The sequence below is a fragment of the Acomys russatus genome, chromosome 23 (assembly GCF_903995435.1).
Source record: "Acomys russatus chromosome 23, mAcoRus1.1, whole genome shotgun sequence".
In the NCBI taxonomy this organism is placed as follows: domain Eukaryota; kingdom Metazoa; phylum Chordata; class Mammalia; order Rodentia; family Muridae; genus Acomys; species Acomys russatus.
Genome location: NC_067159.1, coordinates 7,611,956 through 7,624,049, shown reverse-complemented (window position 1 = coordinate 7,624,049; position 12,094 = coordinate 7,611,956). Strand labels below are relative to the sequence as shown.

Here is a 12,094-nt window from a genome sequence, read left to right as displayed (position 1 = left end):
GGTACATTAGCAATAGCAGTTCTGTTCACTGTGGTAGTTTGCTGCATTGTGTGTGTGTGTGTGTGTGTGTGTGTGTGTGTTTGTGTGTGTGTGTGTGTGTGTGTATGGTTTTTGGGTGTTTGGGGGCAGTGCCAGAGATTAAAACTTGATCATATTAGGCAGCACTTTACAACTGAGCTCTGTCTTCATGACTTTGCCCAAAAAGAAACTAACTTCTTTTTTTCTTTTTTCTTTTGGGAGGTACTTATCTCAATGTGCAGCTTAGGTTGGACCTGAACTCTTAGCTCTAACTTTCAGGTACAGGCATGTACCACCATGTTTGGTTAAATGGTGTGTGCGTTTGTAAGTGTCTGTGTATGTGGTGCTGCTGCTAATTGATTATTGGCCTTGTTCAGTGGAGCACTCTTCTTAGCATACACAAGACCAAAAATCAATCAACACCAGCACCACTGGTGAATTTCATTAAGATTGCTTACAGGAGTCTAGCTTGGGTACCAGTGGCCATAGAATGAAGGAAATTTCTCTCCTCTCCCCATCAACCATTAACTATATGTAAATCCTCAGTGAGGTGTGCGGCCTTGTGAGCCTCTTCTTCCTCCATTATAGGATGGGTCTCATGTTACATAGGTAATGACAGCATCTGGTGGTGTAAGATTGTTATGCCATGTCATGCCTGGATGACCACACCCTGCCCTTGCATTCTTTCCACTCCCTCTTCCATGATATTCCCTCAGCCTTGGTGCATGTGTGTGCACATGTGTGTGCTGCTTGTGTTTGTGTGGTGATTTCAGTATCCCATTTATGGCTAAATATCAATATTCATTATGAGTCTTTGCAGTTAACTGCTGGCCCACTCCAAAAAGAAGCTTCTTTGATCAAAGCTGATAGCAACACTAATCTATAAGCATAAGCAATTATTTGGATGTCAAATGTTGGGCATATTGTGTCTACTAAGAAAATAACTACTACTTCCCCAGACATGGGTTTTTGACCATGTTTGTGGCGTGGGCCTCAAATCCAATCACAAAGTAGATAACAGACTTGTTGATGTTAATACCAATGGGCACATCTTACCTTACAGGTCAGTCGTCTGCACACAGCTAAGACTGTTGATGACTATTCCTCTCACACTATGAGGGTAGCCAGCAGGGAGAAAGCTTCCAGTTCCAGTTCAGTTTCTCTGTCCTGAGACCTTCACCATCTAGTTGTGGTGGGCAGCCAACAACAGTAGCAGTTGCCTGTATTGTTCTGGGTACCTTTGGGTTCTTCCTGGCCAATAACTTGTAGGGAAGTAGCCTACCCTGGCACTAGGGTTTTCATTTAACAATGCATGGCTTCTGGTCTCAGCTTTAGTCTCACACGCATGGTACCTCCATTCAAATTGTGTTGGTTTTTGTTTGTTGGCTGGTTGGTTGGTTGGTTGGTTTTAGTTATTTTGAGACAAGGTTTCTCTGTGTAGCTCTGGCTGTCCTGGACTTGCTCTATAGACCAGGCTGTCCTTGAACTCAGAGATCTGCCTGCCTCTGCCTCCAGAGTGCTACCACACCTGGTTTCTGTTGTTGTTTTTTAATTCTGTTTTTCAATTAGTCTACCAAGGGTCAGGTTTTCTTAGGGCAAGGGTTCTTCTATATTTATAGCTTCCCCCCCCCCCCCGCCGGGATTATAGGCATGTGCCCCCATCGCTCAGCTCAATCTTTAATTGACTCTCTTTCCTACCCTTTCCTCTCCCCTATCTCCTCTTCCCCCACTCTCTTGCTTCCTTTCCCAAATAAACTTTTCTACTTGTATTCCCCTTCCTACTTTTGTCTCACATGGGTTCTATCCCTTCCCCCTAAAAATGTCTTTTCTCATGGGCCCTGTTCTTATAATTTAGATTTTTTTTTTTTTGGTTTTTTTTTTTTTTTTGTTTGTTTGTTTGATTTTTGAGACAGGATTTCTCTGTATAGTCTTGGCTGTCCTGGAACTCACTTTTGTAGACCAGGCTGGTCTCGAACTCATAGTGTTCTGCCTGCCTTGGCCTCCCAAGGGCTAGGATTAAAGGTGTGCACCACAACTGCCCAGCTAATAATTTAGATTCTTAACAGCTCTTAAATAGGGTACTTGGTGATTATCATATTCAAAATTAATAAGTGGTTTCAGGAAAGTGATGGGCTCCAAACTTTGGTACCTAAACCTCCAGTGAAAAGGAGGCACAGTAAGTATGAGAAAATGCTCATATACTTACGATACACAGTGTCTCAGTTACTATGATACTTAGTTACTTAGTTCTAGAGCTCTCAAGAGCACTATGACCAAGGCAACTCTTATAAAAGAAGGCATTTAATTGAGGACTTCCTTGCAGTTTCAGAGGGTTAGTCCATGAACATCATGGCAGGAGCATGGCAGTAGGCAGGTGTGGCACTAGAACAATAGCTGAAAGCTACATTCTGATCCTCAGGGAGCAGACTGAAAAACTGGGCCTGGTAGGGGCTTTTGAAACCTCAGTGTGTACTCCCAAGTGACACACCTCCTCCAACAAAGCCACACTCCCTCCACCAAGGACACACCCAATCTTTCCCAAGTAGTTCTATTAACTGGAGCTCAAACATTCAAACATAGGAGCCTATGGGGTCCGGTCTCATTCAGACCACCACATTTTCACTCCCTGGCCCCAAAGCTTGTAGCCATATCGTAATGCAAAATGCATTCAGTCCTACTTCAAAAGTCCTCATAGTCTTTCACAGTCCCAACACTATTTCAATTTCTAAAGTCTCTTCTGAGACTCAAGGCAGTCTTATAACTGTAACCCCTATACAATCAAAAAGCAAATCACACACTTATACAATGGCACAGTAAATACATTACTGTTCCAGAAGGGAGAAAGGGGAGCATAGCAAGAAAATACTAGACCCAAGCTAAACCGAAACCCAAGCAGGGCAAACTTCAGGTTCCTTATCTCCATGCCTGAGTCAAGGGGCTTATTAGAGGACTTTTTATATCTCATTTTTAGGCCTGCTTGACATCTCTGCCTATGACATTAGTCCAAATCTCTTCAATTTAGTCTGGCAGATTTTTTTGTACAAAGGGCAGAAAGAAGCCATATTCTCTGCCAAAATGTCACAAGTATGGTCTTTAATATTCTTCCCTTCTAAAACCTTTTGAGCTGGACCTCCACAGGCCATGTTGTTTTCAGCACTGCTGTCTTCCATGCTCCTACTAGGGTGGTCCCAATAAGCCCTACTTACAGCATTCAACTGCTTTCCTAGTCTCTGAGTCCCAAAGCATTCCATATATCTCTAGACAACAGTGTGGCCAGGTCTGTCACCACAGTACCCTGTCCCTGATACCAACTTCTGTCTTAGTTCTACTGCTGTGGTAAAACACTATGACCAAGGCAACTTATAAAGGGAAACATTTAACTAGGGGCTTGGGTACAGTTTCAGAGGGTTAGTCTATAACCGTCATGGCGGGGGACGGGTAGGCAGCAGGTAGATGGGCATGACACTGGAACAGTAGTTGAGAGTTTACATTGAATCACAAGATGGAGTCAGAGAGAGTAAGAGTGGGCTTGGTGTGGGCTTTTGAAACCTCAAAGCCCGTCTCAAGTGACACACCTCCTCAAACAAAGCCATGCCCCTTAATCTTTCCCAAATAGTTCCACCAGCTGAGAATTAGTTATTCAAACATGTGTGTCCATAGGGCCATTCTCATTCAAACCACTGCACACACATGCATACAAAAGCCACGCGTACCTATATATGTAGACTACTTAAACTCAGAGAAACCTGCTTCCTTCTGCATCCAGAGTGCTGGGATTAAAGATATGTGCCACCATATTCCACTGATTATTAATTTTGCACCCCCACTTTTTTTTTCTTTAGACAAGGTCCTGCTGTGTTATCCAGGCTGGCTTTGAGCTCTCCATCTTTCTGCCTTAGTCTCCTGGGTCCTGGGACTATAGGCATGACCCTCCATGCCTCTCTTGATGAATAATTTCTGTTTATTTTCTCCTGTGGAGGAGGGGAATATCCTGAAGATAGATAGTAAAGTAAAATGAGCTATGCTAGCATTTTACTTGAAGGCTAATCAAGAAGAAACCTCTTTTGGCATCCACAAAACTTTATATAATCTTATAAATCAGAAAGTGTGTACCTTAGTTTAGTATGAGATAGCTTTAGGAAGCAAAAGTAATTAAGTGCTTTTAATATAACTGGTATTTCATCAGCACATGATGTATAAAAGTGTACTTCTGAGAATGGAATAATGGATTTTAAAAGACAATACTTTTAAAGAAAACACAATGATCACTCTGGCATGTGGTCATATCATTTTTGCTTCCTGGGGGGATGTTGGCTTGCTCTTGAGCTGTGAAGATCCATGTTGGTATTACTCTTAGAGCTATTAACTTTAAGGGCCCAGAGGGAGTCTTGAAGCACCCAGGAACCCCGTTAAGTCTAAATTACACTTGCAAGTTGTATCTATCACCTGTATCTTGAAACCCTCCTTTTTGTAAGACCCTGCCTACAATTTTTAATAGGCTAGTACAATTAGATATGGTTAACTAGGAAGATGATTAGCAGGTTACTTAGTTTGCTTATCTACGTTAATTAATTAGTTAATTTTTTTGACGCTGAGTCTCTCTATGAAGTCTGATTGATTGTCCTGGAGCTCACTATGTAGGTCTGGCTTCTTTGAATTCATAGACATAAAACTGCCTCTGCCTCCTGAGTGCTGGGACTAACCTGGCTGCTTAGTTAATTATTAATGTGTCTGTATTTATCACAGGTATTTCTTTAAAAAGCAGGCTTGAGTCTTCATCATCAATACCTTTTAAAATAAGAATTGAAATTACCAGCCGGGCGGTGGTGGCGCACGCCTTTAATCCCAGCACTCCGGAGGCAGAGGAAGGTGAATCGCTGTGAGTTCGGAGCCAGCCTGGTTTCCAAAGTGAGTCCAGGACAGCCAAGACTACACAGAGAGACCCTGTCTCAGAAAAACAAAAAACAAAACAAAACAAAAAAAAAAGAATTGAAATTACCATGCGTCCCTAAAGCTGCCATATCAGGATGCTTCCCAGTGGTGTGGTCATATTGGCTAACAATCTTTTTCTCCTTGGCACTTTCAGAGATTTGAGAAACAATGAAATTTCATGGGCCATAGAAGATGCTAGTGAAGCCTTTGCTGGACTCAAAAGTCTCACTAAATTGTATGTATCTGTGGTGTTTGTGTATACCTAATGTCTTTTCAAGGAACAGTTGTAAATGTTATTGGATAATGCTTATTTTTATGGCCAGAAAGTCTGAGCCTGTTATCTCCTAAAGGAAGGAGCTTTGTTTGTCAAATAGTTTGTTGTTGTTTAGGCACTTTATTTTTTAATTAACTACTTACTTTACATCCTGAGTGAAGCTTCCCATTTGTCTTCCACGCCCCCAGCCCCATCCCTCTTCTCCCCTCCCCCAGATCTCCTCCTATGGATATCAACCAGGCATGGCATATCAAGTTGCAGTAAGACTAGGTACATCTTTTATTGAGGCTAGACAGCTGTTAGAAATGTGCAGAGGGCCTAAGATCCATCCTACGCATGATCTCTGGTTGGCTGTTCAGTCTCTATGAGCCCCTATGGGCCAGCACTTTTTATTTATAAAGTATTCCTATGGAAATTTGCTTTTTATCATAATTACTTTCAGGTTAGCATTGGAAAAGATAGGTTTCATCATGGCATGTTCATGCATACGTTTCATTATTCTTTGTTGTCATTTACTCCCCTTCCCTACTGTCCTCTTCTCACTTCCTCCCTGCTGTGGGTGGTTCCCTTTTTACATCCAGGTAGTTCCTTTTGCTTTCCAATGACATATGCACCATTCTCTATTTCCCATCCCATTCCACTCCCAGAATCCCTTTTCTAGGTTCATGACCTATAACCCCCCTCTCCCTCCATATGTAATTCTAAATCTAGGTTCTGTGTGTGAGAGAAAATGTTTGGTTGCATCCATTTTCCTGCAAATGCCAAAATTTTATTTTTCTTTTGGCTGTATAAAATTCTATTGTATATATGTATTGCCTTTTCTTTATCCGTGTGTTTAATGGACATCTAGGCTGTTCCCATTTCTTGGCTGTTGCAAGTAGTGCAGCAGTAAACATGGCTGTGTAAGTATCTCTGAGGCATACTGACTTAGAATCCTTAGGTACCTACCGGTAGCATAGCTGGCCATATGGGAGCTCTGTTGTCAGTTTTTGGAGGAACCTCCGTACTGATTTCCATAGTGCCTGGACAAGGTTACATTCTCAATCTTACGGGATTTAAATAAGTTACTGAATACAGAGTTTTCCATTCAAGTAAGAGAAATGCTCTGAGAAAATGTAGTAGACCCGGCAGTGTGTTTAACGATGTGAGATGTCTGGGCAGTCAGCTTAATAATAGGGGAAAATACTCTCCCATGAAACATTTTAGGTCTCCTATGAGAAGAATTTCTCCAAATATTAATACTTGTCTCAATGTCTTTAATCTGACCATCTGTTATTAAGGAGAGAAGTGGGAACTTTAACCTCACTTAGCTTAGGCAAGCTTTCAGTATTTTAGTGACTAGGATGATTGTTCAGAGGACTTTCATTGAGCTCTGAGATCTTAATAGACGCTTTCATGTTATGCTTTGGATTAATGAGTAAGTTCACAACCTAAAAATGCTGGCTTTCATTAAGCTACAATTTAGTGTGTATAATTTTTCCCTTAGTGATATCTCAGTAAAGCCATTAAAGGGGCTAAAGGGATGCTCAGAGGTTAGGAATGCTTTCTGCCCTTACAGAGGACCTGAGTTTGGTTCTCAGTACCCGTATTAGGTGGCTCAGAAGCACCTGTAACTTCCACTTCAGGGGGTCTTCCCCAGGCACAGCACACAGCATGCACATACCTCTCCCCCACCATGTATACACAGACACATAACTAAAAATAAATTTAAAGAATATGTTAACATGCCACGATGTAAACATTAAACACATTCATATTTTGTGTTAATTTTTAATATTTAATGAATGTAATTTTATTTCAGAATCTTGCAAGGAAACCAGATTAAGTCAGTTACACAGAGAGCATTCATTGGTCTTGAATCCCTTGAGTACCTGTAAGTATTTCATGTATATTTACTCACTGTATAATCTTTGTGAAGGGGTGATGATGCCTGCCTTTAATCTCAGTCCTCAGGAGGTAGAGGCAGACAGATCTTTGTGAGTTTGAGGCCGGCCTGGTCTACATAGCAAGTACAGGGCCAGCCAGGGTTGTATACTGAAACTGTCAGCTGGAGGTGTTCAAGAGCATTTAAGCATTTATGTAGCTTCACTATAGAAATAGTTACTGACATTCCATTTCTTTTGATTTCAGAGATTTGAACAACAATGCTATAATGTCTATTCAAGAAAATGCTTTCTCTCAGACTCACTTAAAGGAACTGTAAGTAAAATTTTTCCCCTCTTTTAGTTGTTAGTACTGACTGTATGTAAAGTGCACCATGTGTATGCCTTGTGCCCATAGAGGCCAGGGGAGATCATCAGATAATTGTAAGCTTCCGTGTGGGTGATGGGACTTGAACCTGGGTCTTTCCAAAGAGCAGACAGTATTTTTAACTACTGAGCAGCCTCTCCATCCCCTCATTGTCTATAAAGTAAAGAAAGTGACTCAGATGTATTTCAGAAGCATATGCTTTAAGCAAGAGAGAGAAAGGTGTTAACACTTGAGTTGTTTCAGTGGTGGTGTCATTTAGAGATAACCCAGCACTTAACAGTCAGGAGTGTGTGTTCACAAGTGGGAAACCTTAGTGCCATTTCTGGGCTTCCATGTGTACTTTACTTTCTGGACTGTCCGAAATACATGTCTCTAGTTTTTACCCTATGATGGGGTTAAAGTGGGTAACAGCTGATTTTTTTTTCTTTATTTGTGAAATTAGCCTAGGATTTTGTGTTACCAATTTTAATTTGTTTAAATTACTATAATGTTCAGATACATTAAATATTGTGGTAGAAAAAAGTGTTTTATACTTTTTTTTTCACATATCACTTTTAAGGTAATTTTAAAAACGTGTATGGGTGTTTTGGCTACATGTATGTCTCTGTATCGTGTATATACCTGGGGCCTGTGGAGGCCAGAGCAGGGTCTCAGAGCCTCTGGAACTGATACTGTACAGACAGTTGTGAGCAAGGAACAGTTGTGGGTGCAAGGAACTGAGCCTAGGTTCTCTGAAAGAGCAGTGCTTTTGACCACTGAGCCACTTCTCCAGAACCTCCTATATAATTTTTTAAAAATTGCCTTTAAAGATTATTCTATATGTATGTGCCGAGTGTATGAAAATGTACCACATGCATGCGTGCATGAGTTCAAGGAGGTCAAAGATGGCATTGAATCCTCTGGATCTGGAATTGTAGGTGCTTGTGAGCTGCCTAGGGGGTGCTGGATAACAAGTCAAGGTCCTCTATAAGAGTTCTTAACTGCGAAGCCATTTCTCTAGCTCCCTAAGATTGGTTTTATTAGTTAAGAGATTTTTCTGAGTGAAGGAAGTAAGCTGGGAATTCTTATTAAGTTAAACTGGTATTGGAAAAAAAATCATTTTATTTTAAACAACTTAGGGGCTACTCAAAAGACATGCAGTAGAATCAGTTCATGTCAAACTAGTGATTAAGAAAAGAAGAGAAAGCTTTTAGAAACTTTTACAATAATTTGATAATTTATGACATCTTTGTTGTTGTTTATAAAAGACTTAGTTTTGGACAAGTAACATGATGCAGTGATAAGTGAGTAATGGTGCCTGCCATCCAGCCTCACAAGTCATTCTCTGCACTAGAATATATTGATTATATACAGTAGGTTTCATTATAGCATTTTATATAAGTATTTTGAGCATATTCACTCCCTAATTCATTTGTCCTCTTATTCCTCTACAACTCCCACTAATCCTCTTTCTACGTAGCCCTCCACATAAGAGCATGGCGTGAAGCTGGCCATAATGGTATATGCCTTTCATCCCAGTACTTGGGAGGCAGAGGCCAGCAGATCTCTGACTTCGAGGCCAGGCTGGTCTATGTAGTAAGTTCCAGAACAGCCAGGATTATAAAGAGAGACCCTGTTTAATAATTAAAAAAAAAAAAAAGAAAAAAAAAAGACATTTGTGTATGCTCCCCCTGCCCCAACATGTGTGCCCACATACATGGTAAATAAAAATCTAAACAATTTCATTTTAAAGTATTGATTTGTAGTAGGTTGGAAGATTTAAGAAGTGATTCTTACCAGAAATACGTTTTTATTATTTTTTAATTTTAATTTATTATAATTTGTTCAGATTACATCACCATTATTATCCTCTCGCTTGTATCTTTGTTTTTGTCTTTAGTTTTTTTTTTTTAGATAGGGTTTCTTTGTGTAGCCTTGGTGTTCTGGACTTGCTCTGTAGACCAGGCTGGCCTCGAACTCAGAGATTCACCTACCTCTGTCTCCCGAGTGCTGGGATTAAAGGCGTGTGCCACCACCACCCTGCCTCTCGCTTGTATTTTTAGAAACATGTTTTTAAACTTATATCAGACCTTCCCTCCATTCCTTACAACTTGCCACAGTAGGCAAATTGTTTAGCTGGAAACACAGTGTATCTTCTCAGAATGGGAGTAGTGGTTACGTAGAGTCCTGTGAAGAAACAATGAAATAGTTTGTTTACTGAGACACTCATTCATCATTCATTTTGTACTGTATTGGATCATGGTTTCTACCTCATAATATATTAAGGAAGTTTATCCTAAGAAAGATAAAGAATTAAGATGATGAGGGCCAAGGATTTATAGCTCGGTAGATAGGCACTTGGCTAGCATGTGCAAGGTCCTGAGTTTATTTCCCAGCACTGCAAAACAGTGATGATGATTGGGATAAATAGATGTAGATGTGGAGGGTTTAAAGAGATTGCTGAGCACTGATCCAAGCACATAGTAAAAACCAAATGCCTAAAAATACCAACAACAAAAATCAAAATATGAAAATCTGGACTATGGGTGTAACTAGTTGGTAAAATACTTGTCTACCATGTGGAAGCTCTGGATCTATTCCCTAGCAGTGTGTTAACCAGGTGCATGCCTACAATCCCAGCATTCAAGATGTAAAAGTGGAGGATCAGAAAGTTTAAAGTCATCCTCAAGTACCTATTGAGTTTGAGGTCAGCCTGGGCTACACAAGACCCTGTCAAAAAGCTTTGAAAAACAATCATTAGTTACTTTTTGCTATGTTACAGAAATTAGAGGGATCTTCTAAAATATTTGGATTTACCTCTAAGCTTAGCTAATTTATAAGGATTCATTTTAACTACAAATCTGTCTTTTTTATACCAGTATAATCTGAGGGTCAGCAAAAAAGCCTTAACTATTATGAGAAACTAGTTCAATGTATGCTTTGGATAGTAGGCTTGTATAGTTTCAATATAAAGATTCATTAGGAAAGTTAACAAGTGACAAGTATTTGAACAAACTTCAGTCAGGCTCCTGACTCTTTTAGGTGTAGGTGTGTGTGTGTGTGTGTGTGTGTGTGTGTGTGTGTGTAGGTGTGTGTGTAGGTGTAGGTGTAGGTGTAGACCAGGCTGGCACTGAACTCAGAGATCGGCTTTTGCCTCCTAAGTGCTGAGATTAAAGACATATGCCACTCCACCTTGGCCCATCTAATATTTTTTAAAGTTTTATTTAAAACTTTGCTGAATCTAAAAGTTCAGCGAGGATCCTCCTATGTACATATCTGGGTATCCCTAGATACCCTAGATAAATCACATTTTTCCTTCTGTACCGTTCCCCAGGTGATGTCTGCCCACTCTGGCCTGCCTTTAGCAGGAGTATTTCTAGATTGTTTTAGCTAGAATCGACCTGAGTTCTGAGTCCACCTACTGACTCCCACCCCGCCTTCTCTTTGGCTAAACATTCCAGTTTGCTGTTGGCTGTAATTGGAGTTGAGCCCAGCTTCTGTGCTCTGTTATAACATTTCATTGCAGTGATCTCTATGCCTGGGAGACAGTCTTGACTACACTATGCCTCACTATGCTTTAACAAGTATTGAATAGCTTCCTTTAGCAGCTATGGGGTTGTGGCCTGGATAGGATCAGATTCATCATTGGACCCCCGGACCTCTCACCCAGGTCTCCCAAATGTACACCTTTGAAGGCTTTGTCTTCATTCCTGACTGATTGATCGGGGGTCCAGTGGTGTGTCAGACTAGTGAACCATTGCTCTGGACAGACATCATTGGAGCTGGTAAGGAGAGATTTTGATTCTTCAGGTTCTGACTGTGGTTTCTGAACTGGGCAGAGTGCCACACTTCTTATCAGGGGCACCTGCTCTGCCAGAGGTCTTCCTGGGCCTCTTTCCTGAGTGGGGATTGTTTCCTGACTCTTTGGTGTAGATATTCTTTGTACTCTGTAGAGTTTCTGTTTTCTTGATTGGATTCTGTTTTTCCTACAGGAACTTCTCTGTTCTTACAGGGAATGTTCTGCTAACTCTGTCCACTTCATAATTATTGGAAATTTATTGTCCTATTTTGGGGGAACTTAAGGTCTCTTTGTGCTGGTTCTTGTTAAGGTCACTCCTTTCCCATTGTTACTTCTCTTTCTCCTCTTAGCCAGTCCATTTGAGTCTTTTGATAAGTCTCTTTGAAAAAAATCTCCCTTCTGCATCTGTCCATCCACCTCTGCCAGACCATATCCCATTTTATCTACTTTACTTTCAGACCACCTATCCTCTATTGGGGACTCTCCAGGGACTAATAGACCCCCAAATAGTAACCGTGTGATCTGAAAAACACTGAATGGAAGTACTATTTTATCTACTCGGATGGCCTTTGGTGATACCCAGATAGCTCCTAGGTGTTTCTGTAACCTCCTTAAGGTTGATTATATGTTATGGCAAAATAATTTCTTAAATTTTTAATTAGAATATATTGATTATACACAGTAGGTTTCATTATAGCATTTTCACTCCCTAATTCATTTGTCCTCTTATCCCTCTACAACTCCCACTAATCCTCTTTCTAAGTAGCCCCACTTCTGTTTTTATGCTTTTTTTTTGTGACCCAGTGAGTTTCATTACGGCTGTTAATATGGGCACCTTATCA

At 40.6% G+C, this 12,094-nt stretch overlaps 1 protein-coding gene across 2 annotated transcripts in view; it reads left to right on the top strand.

The window, feature by feature from the left end:
- Lrig2 (leucine rich repeats and immunoglobulin like domains 2) overlaps window positions 1-12,094 on the top strand; it is a 57,043-nt gene that overhangs the window by 19,534 nt on the left and 25,415 nt on the right. For both annotated transcript variants that reach the window (XM_051165932.1, XM_051165931.1), the window contains exons 9-11: window positions 5,105-5,185; window positions 7,026-7,097; window positions 7,355-7,423. In XM_051165932.1, coding sequence (XP_051021889.1) covers window positions 5,105-5,185; window positions 7,026-7,097; window positions 7,355-7,423 — 222 coding nt within the window. The remainder of the gene's footprint in view (window positions 1-5,104; window positions 5,186-7,025; window positions 7,098-7,354; window positions 7,424-12,094) is intronic.